Source organism: Mizuhopecten yessoensis, unplaced genomic scaffold, assembly GCF_002113885.1.
Source record: "Mizuhopecten yessoensis strain PY_sf001 unplaced genomic scaffold, ASM211388v2 scaffold10975, whole genome shotgun sequence".
Lineage (NCBI taxonomy): Eukaryota > Metazoa > Mollusca > Bivalvia > Pectinida > Pectinidae > Mizuhopecten > Mizuhopecten yessoensis.
In genome coordinates this window covers 859,548-874,813 of record NW_018408815.1, presented here as the reverse complement: position 1 = coordinate 874,813, position 15,266 = coordinate 859,548, and the positions used below count along the sequence as shown (strand labels likewise).

Below are 15,266 nucleotides of genomic sequence, written 5' to 3'. Positions count from 1 at the left end.
CATAAGGAAAGGCAACGACAGGAACTGAGGAGACACAAAAATAAAAGGAAAGGCAACAAAAGGATCTGAGGAGACACAAAAATAAAAGGAAAGGCAACAACAGGAACTGAGGAGACACAAAAACAAAATGCAACAACAGGAACTGAGGAGTCACAAAAACATAAGGAAAGACAACAACAGGAACTGAGGAGACACAAAAACAAAAGGAAAGGCAACAACAGGAACTGAGGAGACACAAAAACAAATGGGGCAACAACAGGAACTGAGGAGACACAAAAACATAAGGAAAGGCAACAACAGGAACTGAGGAGACACAAAAACAAAAGGCAACAACAGGAACTGAGGAGTCACAAAAACATAAGGAAAGACAACAACAGGAACTGAGGAGACACAAAAACAAAAGGAAAGGCAACAACAGGAACTGAGGAGACACAAAAACAAATGGGGCAACAACAGGAACTGAGGAGACACAAAAACATAAGGAAAGGCAACAACAGGAACTGAGGAGACACAAAAACAAAAGGAAAGGCAACAACAGGAACAGAAGAGACACAAAAATAAAAGGAAAGGCAACAACAGGAACTGAGGAGAGACAAAAACAAAAGGCAACAACAGGAACAGAGGAGACACAAAAACAAAAGGCAAGAACAGGAAATGAAGAAACACAAAAACATAAGTAAAGGCAACAACAGGAACTGAGGAGACACAAAAACATAAGGAAAGACAACAACAGGAACTGAGGGGAACAAAAACAAAAGGCAACCACAGGAACTGAGGAGACACAAAAACATAAGGAAGGCCACCAACAGGAACTGAGGAGAGACAAAAACAAAAGACAACAACAGGAACTGAGGAGACACAAAAACAATATACAAAAACAGGAACTGAGGAGACACAAAAACATAAGGAAAGGCAACAAAAGGAACTGAGGAGACACAAAAACAAACAGGAACTGAGGAGACACAAAAACAAAAGGCAACAACAGGAAATGAAGAGACACAAAAACAAAATGAAAGACAACAACAGGAACTGAGAAGACACAAAAACAAAAGACAACAACAGGAACTTAGGAGACACAAAAACAAAAGACAACAACAGGAACTGAGGAGACACAAAAATAAAAGGAAAGGCAACAACCGGAACTGAGGAGACTCAAAAATAAAAGGAAAGGCAACACCAGGAACTGAGGAGACAGAAAAACATAAGGAAAGGCAACAACAGGAACTGAGGAGAGACAATAATAAAAGGAAAGGCAACAACAGGAACTGAGGAGAGACAAAAATAACAGGAAATGCAACAACAGGAACTGAGGAGAGACAAAAATAAAAGGAAAGGCAACAACAGGAACTGAGGAGACACTAATGGCAAAGGAAATACATGAAACAATACAAAATAACCTCGCACACCACAGTATCATGTTTTGTCATAGCATATACCACTGTTAGGCTACGTTTTAGTGTGGTCCTTCATTTTATCAGGGTAATTGAACCAAACACAATCCTTGTAGTTCATACATATAGGATCTTACATGTGTTCCCATTTCATATGAGATTTATGAAACGAGTCTAAGAATTTTTCAATTTAGCGAGCCTCTGGCGAGCTAAAATGAAAAATTCGTGACGAGTTTCATAAACTGCATATGAAATGAAGACGAGTGTAAGATCCTTTTTATCACATAATCAAGATTTGTGACATTTATTCGTATTAAACGACAATTTTCAGGCAACCTTGAAATTTAAAAAAGCCGCCATTTTGACCCCAATGCGTAGGTCTGTGACGTCATGTACTTGTCCTAGGCGTGACGTAACAATTGAAACAATTGAAACTTACAACCAATCACAGAGCTGATAGGTCATATTAAATGGGTTAATACGCAAAAAAATATGACATGGGTTTATTCACTGGATAACACAGTACATTATGTGATAAATTATAATACTGTACTGTTACAGTGTACGTGTCATCATATACTACACATTATACTACTGTCTAATGTACAAGCTGTTGGCTGTTTTAATGTAATTCACGAATATTCATAGGCAGTGAAAGATTCATTAATATTGTCCCACACTTTATTCATAAAACACTTGTTCAGCAATACATATGTTATAATGTAGACGGTATTGTTTCACATATTATAACGTAGTACACTAAGGCGGTGTAGTGGATGACAGTGAAGAACGTTCTGGAGTGGGAAAATGTCACGTAAATGATATGTTAAAGTCAGTCTGACCTTTGACACCAGGTAGATTACTCCCTAAACCTACTGCTATACATACTGCCGAACAACAGGCTATTGATTCAGGCTACCTGCTACAACAAAATATCGCGTTCATTAATACAATTCGTGCTATTGCATGACAATTTGATATTTTGATCTTTTTCATTAAGTACGGTAAAGTAATAAAATAATGCATATTTAGAATGTAATTTTTGTCCAAATAACATTATGCAGCATAATATAATACTGTATTTCCATGGCTAATACTAACATGCTATCATATCAAAAAATAACGGAGGAAGATATCTTTTAAACAAGATAACCATCCATGAATGTTCAAACTTTGTGGAAAAACAGCAGTAGTGATTCAACTTGGCGAGGCGGCATGAATATTGTATAATTTGTTCTAATAAAAATTCCGTCCTTGACAACCTTGGGAACACTGCCTTTACAGAGAAGAAGGTTAAATAGATCGCTGACTCACAAGGTAACGTTCATTCCTCAACACAGAGGTTGTGTTCAAGCGTCATTGAATCCGGTAGCTTCCCATAATGATCAAACGAACAAAAACGTGAAGATATATACGCAGGTTGTCTTTTGATTTAATGATGCTTGAAATTAAGTACAATTTTCATATATTCTCGTGATAGGCGTTACAGGTGCTTGATTAATATCGTTCTATTTTATACTAGTACCATTGATGAAACCTTTATTGACGACATGGCCATATCGTGCTGTATTATGTTAACTTCTATATCGATTAACTTGGGTTTAAAAAGTTGCTTCCTTACTTCTATTTGTATTGTTTTTGTTTTACATAGTACCCACTGACGGAGTGTGTTAGTAGCAAGATATTTTTTGATGATATCAAATCAGGTGTTTAAGGCTAAGTACCGACACCAAAAGTGCACATATACCCTATACCGAGACATACTCCTGGCAAACAGAAAGGTTTCATCTGCCAATCCTTCTCAATATCAAATATAAAATTATTTGTTGTACGTGTATGTTAAATATTCTGGTTTAACTATATCGCTGTGAGTGATATGCAATTGAAAGTGTATGCAAATTTCTGTTTTGTAGTGAGCCATGTGTAATTAAAGTATCGCAAAATGAATTTGTTATATCGCAGTGAGCGATGCGCAGTTATACTGACAAAATGAATTGATATAACAGTCAGCGACGTGTAATTACTGTATAGGGGAATACTTGATCGATTGACTGAGAATTGGTTTGGTCAGGTGATGTTAAATTTCAATGTTTGTCATTTGTTTTTATTGTAGGATGTCGAACAGAAACAATAAAAATAAGGTTGATATAATAAATTTGGTGGTTACTTTTTTAATGCAAACATAGGGTATCGGTAAGGTGTGGAGTTAGATATTTTATTTCAGGCAATATATATTTTCAACTAAACTATAAAAATAGATATAAATAACAATTCATCAATATTGATCTTGTATTACAGTGTTTAACGAACAAATAAACTAATAGATATGATGCTGTATAGATCATGTAGCATGGTGACAGAGAGGGTGTAGGAAATTATCTTTAACTAAGCTATCTGAAGCTAAGTTGGTGTTAGATAATTTTTTTATTATTTTTATTTTTAACCTTTTGAGATAAACAGAATTTCGTTGACATATCAGTTACATTGTAAGTGGGACTTATTCAGCCATTTTACTTCCGTATATACTACATGACACCGTGTCTTAAATGTTCCCGCATATCTTGTTTTCTACACACAGCTCACTCAGGTTCGTCTGACTCTTAACTCTTACAACACGACACATGTGCCATTATACCTATCCAGCACGTTACCTGTACATACTGTACTATCTCCCGAATCGAGATGATGTATGACGTGTTGTATACATGAACACGTCATGTCAACATGTAGCATATATTAGCAAGGAAACGTACGTACTTAAGCACGTAACGCTTTGTGAACATCTTCATAAACATTCACGGACGTTTCCTAACTTGAGGGAAAGGCTATTTTCATTATGTTCCACAGGAAAGCAATAATGGAGGCAAGAAAAGACTTTCCTGAGGGAGAGTTTGAGTTTTGAGTTCTCGATTATGAAACTGTGTCTCATCTTAATGTACGCAAGTCTTGCACATGGACCCTTCCATTGTACATTAACGTCACTGCGATCTCATTTCCTGGATGATGTGTCAGTGGAGTCAGTGCACGTCACCCTAGGACAATGACTGCACACTAAGGTCGTCTGCATCACATCGTATTTCTATGAAATAGAGAGAAAATAGGATCACAATATTCGAGTTAATGAATGAAGATTTTACAACACTTGTCTATCCAACTGAAATCCCTGCAACACATAACACTTCATGTGTGCGTTTCACGACGTGGCACATACACCTATTGCATAAATGCTGCATACACATATTAAGGACATCACTACGACAACACATTCAGTAGGCGGATATTGAACTATTTAAGATGAATTTTATTTAATGTTTTGCTAATATATTTATTTAATGAAAACAGTATCACCATGACAACAACGCATTTGATAAATGACACAATAAAGTCATTCATAAAGCCACTGTTTAAAAGTTAAGTTCCCTCAGATGTCGAATATGTATTAACTTACTTGCCGGTGTGGAAGATGTATTTTGTATATTTTATTGTGACACAATACAACACCAAAACATACTTCATGCCAGGTTATACCTTTAACAGTATCGACGATATATTAAACTTTCTTTTTGCAAATTGCTGATATTGTGAAAGACCTAGAAAACCGAGTAGTTGACTAAATCCCGAAATATATGTAAAGATGGGTTTAAGCTGATTCTCGTCAACATTACCATATTTGAAAAACTGCCATCGGAAAAACTAAAGATAAACCATGATTTAAAAAAGTGAAAATAAATAAAATAATGATGATAATCAAAATAACAAATCAAAATTATCAACAACAACTTTAGGTAGCAGGCTTATGAAATACTCATAAACAAGGACACATTGCTTGCTATACAAACCAGATTCCTAGTAGGTGGTGAGAGTTGTCCTTCTTACATTAGTGCGTTTATGTTTTCTGTTGTTTTGTATGCGATGTTTTATTTTAGTAATAATTGATTTAATATCTCCAACTTTTACGTGCACAATTACATGTATAACATAAAAAACACATCGTCACATGTGCATAAGCGTATTTTGAAGATTTTATAATCAAACGGATGCATTTCTGACTAAATAAAAAAGTAGGTTGTATTACTGCAGAGTTATCTTCTGACTTTACAAGTTACTTCCCTTTCTAATATGTGTTTGCATATATTTTTCTAAACTAGGCACCTTATTTTGCCATTTTCATATGAGATATGGCAGGAAACAGAGTGGAAATTTCAAATGTCTCGATATAGAAGAAACATTTTAAAGAAATTGTGATTGATCAGAATACCTTTGAGTTCGAAATCAACATTACATTAACTCATCGTCATAAACCCACATTAGCACTACAACCCTAATTGGATGGAACTAAGAACGGCGGACTTGATAGAGCAACAAGATTAGAGGCAATTTTCACAAAGATGGATAATTACAGTTTCGTTAAGTTCTACATTAATTGCTTCACGTGAAAAAACATTATCACACTATATATCTATAGTCCACTTAATTGCGGTTAGTATGGTGGTTAGGATGTAGAGTATATGGACTCTTTACATGGGCCTTGTGATCCAGTATTTATCATGGTCTCTGATAGTTCAGCTATTTTCGTAGACAGTCTGCTTAGCAATAATTACAGACAATGCTAATGCTAGCTTGTATGCCTCCATTCTTTTCGTGAATGTATTCTAAGCTTATATAGTGAAATATATGTACCAGATACCTAATGGATTAATCTCATTTGGAAAGGATATCCTCTTTAACTTCTCCAGATTTTACCATGTGCAAGCATAGTTCTTGAGACGTATAAGATCTATAAGAATTTTCAAATTCATGACATTTTTGACCTTGGACAAAATAAATCAGGAAGCTTGTAAGTACCAGCTACACTGTAATCATTTATGTGTATAATGATATGACAAATAGGAGTGTAAAAGTCATGACGTGAGCATTGGCTAACCATAACTGATGTAGACAATCTCTCGAACCGAACGTGTCGTTAAGTTGAAACGTTATGAAGGATTTCATTAGCATCGTTTCTTCTTCTGCTATTTCCTACCTTAATTGGGAACACTTTAGACTTTTGACCCTTAGTACCACTTGTGTGTCTTTAATTTGCGAAATGTCCGTATTGTGTAGTAAAAGTAATTATTTTATTTGTTTGCAGCGACTTATCAAATATGTACTTCCTTATTATCCATATTAGTCCTTAATTTGCAGAAATGGTCGATTTGTTTGTTTTTGTTTAACGGCCCATCGACAACTATGGTCATTTAGGGTCATGGTGATTTTTTGTTTAAACAAACATGATGCGAGTAGCGTAATTAAAATTAGATAAAAATGAATATTTTTTATAAGCATTAGCACGATATGTGTAAATAATTAAAATATGTTGTATTAATTTTAACACTAATATGTTAAAATATTAATACAGAAAACGTGATGTAAGAGCTTATGTGTTACATATGAACAACTTAAGAAAAGAAGATATTGAAAGTCTCTAAGGTTACATTATCCAATATCATATAACTTGAATCATTAATGATGAGACCAAGGTAATGGCATTTCCTTGTAATTCATAACTAACATGTCTCTGTGGTTTCGAAATATTAAAAAGGCGGTTGTAAAATATGGTATAGAGACAGTCCATATCGCTAGTTGATACGATCATTGTGTTTATCAGCCCCGACTACCCAGTGTTTATCGTGGTAAGTAAATTAACAATGTACCTGTATAAACACGAGTAATCTAAATATCTCAGTGCCGCTAACGTTTATAGTATGGCTATGCTGCTATACTTTTTATTGTCTTCATTCTTCGTACTCACCCCAGCGTCTCCCACGCCAAGATGCTGTATGTACGACCAGTGGGAGGGCGTGTTGTTCTTTGGGTTCGGATCGGCTGGCAATGACTTGTTGTTTAGTAATGGAACTGCCCGAGTATCTTACGACCTGGTCAACGCCAAGACGTTTGTCAGCTTTGAGATTTACCAAAGGTCAGCATCGTCGCCGGTTTCTCGAACAAGTGCTGTCTTCATTTCTCACTTCAAAACGGTAATACAAGGAGTTAGCTGGTGGTTACACTATTCTAATGTTAATTCCAATTCATAAAATTTTATATATCTTGTCAGTAAGTGGCTAAATCTAGCCATAATATCATGAAATGATTTTCAGAAGTATATGTTAAATGATATAATGCGGATTTACTGAATTGGATTTTGAAAAAGAGAATAAAGAGGGTTTATATGTACAGTGTATACCAATTATGCTTACAGGGTGTCAAGTATACGATATCCACCAAGAATCGGACATGTGAGAAAGGTTCACTTTCAACAACAAACATGACAACGTATTGTGCATCAGGTAACTAATTACATAGGCACCAAATTGTTCAAAGCCTTGTCAGCTTATTAAGTCGTTGCTGCAAATTTTCAAAATGTAGATTTTGAGAGACATTTTTTTGTGTTTACTCATCAGGTATTCATATCGAATTTCTTTGCATTCAGACTTAGTTTCGAATTTCATATATTAGGACATACACGAGAAGAAGGAGTCGTAATGTCTTTAATCCTGTTAGGCTTTCAATGAGTTGATCCTAAATAATATTATTTCCATAATGTGATAACAACAATAAACGCATAAACTACCGTAACTAAATAATAAGTATGACAAAATTGTTAAGTACATAAGATTACTAGCATGTAGAATAATAACACAAAAACATTCTGAATGAATAGCAGGTAAAATATTTAACAAAGTAGCATAGATATAAAGCAGTTAGTATGACTGAATGCGAACGTGTGCCTTGACTCTGTCATTTCTGTACGAGCCTTTTACAATATTTATGTTTTACACTTCTCATGTCACTTTACGTGGTATTTGGGAAACGATGATGACATATTAGAGCAATATTGTCTTTTTATTAAATGTTAAAATTCAGCTTCATAATAGCAAATATATAAAGATCACGCAGTGATCGAGAGAACGCTGGGAGGCGTGTTTTGTGTTATCGTTAAGTTGATAAAAACATTATAAGTGATGTACGACATCCTTTTATTTTCTTAACATTTAACAGAATTTCACGACAGCGGAGGTCATCCGCGAGGACGTATCGGGGGATCGATGGCGGTGACGAATGTAGACATTCTCGAGGAAACAATCTACTCTACAATATACCAAGGTTGTACATAATCTTATAGTAGAACCTCCGTTTTGTATACCATAGGCTAGATTCGTTTTCACTTTTGAAATTTGTCCAATTAAAACGTAAAACTCATGATATTCACTTCTCATGTATTGGGCTAGAAGCTAAATATCTTATAACTAACTAACATACAGGACATGAATGACACATATGCTGGTAATTATATTGTCTTGTTTCTTTGTTGTGCATTACAGCATTGATGTTTCGGAAATCCATTTATTTGATTTCTGTTTCAGACGCTTCCAACTGTATGCCGTTATTTGCATGGGGCCTACTGAGGGCTCCAGGGCTGGGAATAGCGGCCGGTGCTGATTTCCTGGACCTAGAAGAAGGGATCAGAGACCCTTCTGTATTTACGCCTCCATCTTACTGCCCAGAACAAATGTCAGGGGTGTGTTTACGCCTCCATATTAATGACCAGAACAAATGTCAGGGGGGTGTTTACGCCTCCATCTCACTGCCCAGAACAAATGTCAGGGGGGTGTTTACGCCTCCATCTCACTGCCCAGAACAAATGTCAGGGGTGTGTTTACACCTCCATCTTACTGCCCAGAACAAATGTCAGGGGTGTGTTTACGCCTCCATCTTACTGCCCAGAACAAATGTCAGGGGTGTGTTTACGCCTCCATCTTACTGCCCAGAACAAATGTCAGGGGGTGTTTTCCCAGTTGCTCTATCTGTAACACAACTTTTCTTTATAGGAATTGTTTACTTTGCTCGACTTATCCTTCTGCATCGAATTATTAAAATTGTTGCTTGCTCACTCCGCATTTCTATCGACCATTTAGCGTCATAGGCATTCAAATAATCTATTTCCTGTAACAGTGGTATAGTTTTCCATATTTTACACTGAATACCAGAAATGTATTGATAACATATACTAACACATGTTTTTCTGTTTCTCGTTTTTCAGAAAGAGGATGATTCGTGGTTCTTAGGACTCTCAAGTCTGTTTAATAAAAAAACAGCTTTAAGTTCTCAATCGTCGTCCCCATTTTTTTAATTTGATTTTTCGTTTAATCTTGTGTTGTGAACTGAAACATTTATTGTTATGCGACACGCCATCTAGTCATGGTACGAACTTTTATCACATTTCAGCAGATCATGTTGAAGGGTCAGAAATTAATGTTGTGAAACGAAGCAAACAGACGAATGAATGAACAAAATAACCATAACATCGTATTCCTCCTATATCTTGTATGGCTTTAAGTTGATAAAACTATAACATTAGATTGTCAACATTGCAGTGATACCCGTATCCGTCATCCTGGACCATCATCTAGCTAGATATTTATGCAAACCATTGCCTGCAAAACCGTTGGTACCTACTTTAGTGCAGCACTTCTCAAGATCAAGTAGCATTCTATATGATAAGTCAAGCATGTTCTGTCGGTGAAAATGTTATTAATCTATATAAAATCCTATTTCGTAAAAACAAGAAGTAATGAAACTGCGTGAGGTTTAGTGACCTTCCAGTAAAGAAATGTTACCAGAGTGTCACCTGTATTAGAACAAACCATTGTTTTAATAAATTGCAAAACGTTGTTGAAATTCATAAAATTTTGAGTTATTGCTGGTCGAACAAGATTATAAGTGCCACGCTACCAACTCTTTTCTTGCAAAGGGAAGCACATTGCTGAGTAGAAATCATGCCACGGCAGATATCACTTTAAAAATGCTTATCCGCCATTAGCCTTAAAACGATCCTTCTGTTAGACGGTCTATGAATGGATGCTTTTGGCTACTTTCTTTCCTATTCTAACAATTTGCAGTTCACAACTGATATTTGTGAAAAATCTGAGTAAAATGTTGATTTATAAATAGTGGAGCTATGGAGCTACGTTCAGTTTTTTATACCAGAAACTAGAAAATAATACTTCTACGAGAAAACCGGATTTGGCAATCTAATCAATAATATGCATCGGGAATTCAGAGATAAAACGTCTCTTGATAAACAGTGAGCTGCAGTCTTTTTGGTATGGAGCTACATCAAGTGTTTGTACAAGATACTAAACAAATTATTGCTTCCCTAGAAAATCGGACCGATTCACATCGATTTTATACGCTATGTACAGTAAATATCGAAGTGACCTTTTTATCTTATCGTAGCGCACACACACAGACACTATCAGTGAGCGGGTTGTTACTGCAGTATTTGAATAAGTATTACCTAAGTATGTGGCTACATAGATGTGTATAGATACAAGTAGCTTCATTACACTCATCAAAATGACTAGGTTTGTGGCTGTGTTGGTATTCCTGTTAACAATCATCTCTCCTGCATCGTCCGAACCGAAGTGCTGCATGCTTAACAAATGGGAGGGTTTGGTTTACTTTGGCATTGGTGCAGTGGATAAGCAAAATAGCTCAGGGATACCTGGTTCTGACAAGACAGATTTATATATAACAAACGGGACAGTCCACGTGTCATATGACCAGGACAATGGTCTGACATATATAGGCTTCGACAGGTACACAAGGTCTGTACAGTCTCCCCCAGAACGATCGCGAGGTAGCCTCATCACCAATTACAAAACGGTAAGCAGGCAGCTCTGTGTATTATTTAAAACAAAGCAGCTGTGATTTGTAATGCTATGGATATTACTCAAGCACAAATACAGAATATAATATGTTGAAGGGTTGTATCCTTATTTTGTACATAGTATGTAGTACATATACACGTGTTTTTTGTCTACTTTCCTAGAAATTTCAGTATCTGGTTTACGAAAATGGAACATGTGAGAGGTCCCAGTTGACTGACAATATGACCGTATATTGTGCCTCAGGTATTTTTCATATTCAGCTATAGTATAGTCCTGTCATGATAAACCACAAATAATGTGATGAAAACTTTCACAGAAATATCCCATACTTCAATCACTTTACTTTCGCGATTATGCTTCAAATATGATATCTTAACGACGTAGGTTTAATATATATATATATATATAAATCCCTGTTTACCTACAGAAGATATAAATTTACTAAATGACCATCAAAAGCGAAGTCAGTACGTTCCTGTTATTTACTAACGTTAATTTATACTTAATTTGATGATCTATTTTCGTTTTAGATTTCCTTAAAAACGACAACTTTCCGATGGGGCGTATCGTAGGAGCAACCCCAGTAACCAATATAGAGGTTCTTCCTGGCTCATTCTTCTCCAGTATCTACACAACGACATACCAAGGTAAACCAACAACAGGCAAATATGTCTTTCTTTACTTAATATGTTAGTGCTTTCTTCATTTAATACGATTAATCGGGAAATTTGTGTTTTTTCTCGTATTAATAAAATTTCAATTATTTTGGCAATTTTTTGTACATGGTCTGAATTTTAAAAATATTTGTACAATGCTACAACCGGTTTATAACTGGTGGTTAAGTTATCGTGTTTTTATGTAATAAAGACAAGTGTTTAAAGCAATTCCCTTAATTGAAACTGTGTCTGCCTTTCTTCTTAAAATTCTATCTATATTGTCTGTTCTCTTTCGTATGCAATCCTTTAGTACGAGGACCAGAACTCGCTGGACAGCTACTATACAGATGTAATACTGTTTATATTCGAAAATCATTGATATCTTCATCATCTGTAGTTATGATAATAAGAAAATAAGGCACATTCGACAGAGCATATCTCTGCATTGACGCTTTTTGTTCTGGGTGTCACTTTTCAGAAAACCAAAATCTCAAGTTTTGACCTTTCCTGATATATAACATCTTCAGTAACCTTGACCCTTGCAGGCGTTTGCTAAAATAACCTTGACCTTGACAGACGGTGCGCACTGTATGCCGCTCTATCTAGCCATCGTTAACAACTGGCCAGGCAGTGACGGTGCTGGAGCGGGGGGTGCCGACGTGCTGGACATTAAGGAAGGCATCTCAGATCCATCTGTTTTTACACCTCCGCCGAACTGTTCAAAGCAGATATCCGAGGTGAGCTTAATGTATTTCTGATAAATGAATAATGTTTTCCTTATTAAAACATCAAAAGTAACAAAGTAAATGAGTGTATTACAATGCATAACGCCATTTCTATACTTAGATATTTGAAAATTATTTATGGCAATTTCATTTATCAAAAATTATATTTACTCATTTTTGTTATTTTTCAGAAGTCTAAGGATCCAGTGTTTCTCTGGCTTTCCAGTTTCTTTGGTTAGGAATCCTTATTAAGTGTGACAGAATGTGTCGAGAAAACAAATTATAAGATTTGATAGTTATGTGTATGGCTTTTACGATTGCCTACTTGTTTTATTATATAAATCTCTTTTCACACACCTCTTGGCGATTATTTGTTTTTGGCCACAGGAGATGACAAATATTCGTTTACCTTATAATGTCTCTTGTTATTTAAAACAAGAGGCCCAATGGGCCTGCATCGCTCACCTGGTTAAATTCTCACACTTGCAACCTTAAAAGTGATCTAAAATAAAGCTACAGGCAAAATATCAGTATTTTTGATTAAAGTCATTCAAAAGAACCTGTTAAAAGATTTTAAAACATTTCACCCTTGTTACTTTGAAAGTCGAACAAAGTCATTATGTTGAACAAATTGTATAGCCTTTCATCTCAGTATGCAACTTGCAAAGTATCAACATCCTGGGACCCATGGTTATTCAGAAGAGGTCGTTTAAAGATTTTAAACAAATTTGACCCCTGTGACCTTGAATATAAGTGAAGGTCATACATTCGAACAAACTTGACAGCCCCTTACCCCAGCATGCTACTGGCCAAATATAATAACCATGGGCATTTCGGTTATTCAGAAGAAGTTGTTTAAAGTTTTTTTAAGACAATTGACCCCTGTGACCTTGAATATAATTGAAGGTCATTTATTTGAACAAACTTTGTAGCCCTTCATCTCAGCATGCTACGGGCCAAATATCATCACCCTGGGCATTTTGGTTATTCAGAAGAAGTTGTTTGAAGTTTTAAACATATTTGACCCCTGTGACCTTGAATACGGGTGAAGGTCATTCATTTGAACAAACTTTGTAGCCCTTCATCTCAGCATGCTACTGGCCAAATATCATCACCCTGGGCATTTTGGTTATTCAGAAGAAGTTGTTTAAAGGTTTTTTAAGACAATTGACCCCTGTGACCTTGAATATGGTTGAAGGTCATTCATTTGAACAAACTTTGTAGCCCTTCATCTCAGCATGCTACTGGCCAAATATCATCACCCTGTGCATTTTGGCTATTCAGAAGAAGTTATTTAATGGTTTTCACATATTTGACCCCTGTGACCTTGAAAATGGATGAAGGTCATTAATTTGAACAAACTTTGTAGCCCTTCATCTCAGCATGCTACGGGCCAAATATCATCACCCTGGGCATTTTGGTTATTCAGAAGAAGTTGTTTAAAGTTTTTACCATATTTGACCCCTGTGACCTTGAAAATGGGTGAAGGTCATTAATTTGAACAAACTTTGTAGCCCTTCATCTCAGCATGCTACTGGCCAAATATAATAACCATGGGCATTTCGGTTATTCAGAAGAAGTTGTTTAAAGTATTTAACATTTTTGACCCCTGTGACCTTGAATATAAGGGAAGGTCATACATTCGAACAAACTTGGCAGCCCCTTACCCCAGCATGCTACTGGACAAATATAATAACCATGGGCATTTCGGTTATTCAGAAGAAGTTGTTTAAAGGTTTTTTAAGACAATTGACCCCTGTGACCTTGAATATAATTGAAGGTCATTCATTTGAACAAACTTGGTATCCCTTCAACCAAGCATGCTACTGGCCAAATATTATCTCCCTGGGAAGTTTGGTTATCAACAAGAAGATGTTTAAAGTTTTTAACATATTTGACCCCTGTGACCTTGAAAATGGGTGAAGGTCACTAATTTGAACAAACTTTGTAGCCCTTCATCACAGTTTGCTTCTGGCCAAATATCGACACCCTAGGCCTTTCGGTTATTAAGAAGAAGTCGTTTAAAGTAAAATATTGACGCCGGACGCCGGACGGACGGACGGACGGACGGACGGACGCCGGACGCCGCGCCAAGGCATAAAAATGATTCCGAGATACTCACACGTATTTTAACCTATACAACAGAGCCAAAGTGTTAGAAGTCGAGATAAGATAAATGAATACACAGGGTGAATCCAAACGTTTGTTCCCGCTTACAATTTGAGTGCATTGAGTGAACTAAATAAGTATTTTTAATTTAAAAGCTTTCTCGAAAAATATGGAGTTTACTTGGAATATAGTGAGAGAAGTTCCCGTACAAAATCATAAAGAAAAACGCTGGCTAGTAGTGGTACGATACTGAAGCTAGTAATTAAATGGGAACTTTAAACACTGTGAAGCTGTTGTAGAACGTGGCGAGATGAAAAGTAATATACCATTGATACTGTGATGGACGTCGCAGGAACACGGATGGAAATATTTTATTGGAAATTGTCTTTATAAGAAAATTAAAACGTAGCTAGTGAAAAGAAGTTCGGCTTCCATAGAAAAACGGACCATACACTAGATATATCGTCGATGACTTCGAGTGTACATCGTATGTAGAAATTCAGAAAAGAGTGAAGCATTAAACCTGTAGTCAAGACAACCTACGACAAATACCTGGCCGTTTGTCTCTCGCAATAGTTCCGATTTAGGGATGCTAAATGTTGTGTACAGACTATTTCTGCAGGACTGTTTGTTAGCCTCATTAATGATTATTGACGAACGTGTGCTCTTTTTATG

The 15,266-nt window shown here is 36.0% G+C and overlaps 2 protein-coding genes across 2 annotated transcripts; both read left to right on the top strand.

The window, feature by feature from the left end:
- The first annotated feature begins 7,139 nt into the window (after window positions 1-7,139).
- On the top strand, window positions 7,140-10,086 carry LOC110464254. Its single transcript, XM_021519364.1, has 5 exons — window positions 7,140-7,408; window positions 7,630-7,717; window positions 8,430-8,534; window positions 8,795-8,949; window positions 9,472-10,086. The coding sequence occupies exons 1-5, from the start codon at window positions 7,142-7,144 to the stop codon at window positions 9,559-9,561; spliced, it is 705 nt and encodes a 234-aa protein (XP_021375039.1). The 5' UTR covers window positions 7,140-7,141; the 3' UTR covers window positions 9,562-10,086.
- Window positions 10,087-10,475: 389 nt separating this feature from the next.
- On the top strand, window positions 10,476-12,838 carry LOC110464252. The gene is made up of 5 exons (XM_021519358.1): window positions 10,476-11,096; window positions 11,263-11,344; window positions 11,632-11,748; window positions 12,334-12,494; window positions 12,674-12,838. The coding sequence occupies exons 1-5, from the start codon at window positions 10,749-10,751 to the stop codon at window positions 12,719-12,721; spliced, it is 756 nt and encodes a 251-aa protein (XP_021375033.1). The 5' UTR covers window positions 10,476-10,748; the 3' UTR covers window positions 12,722-12,838.
- Window positions 12,839-15,266: the final 2,428 nt, after the last annotated feature.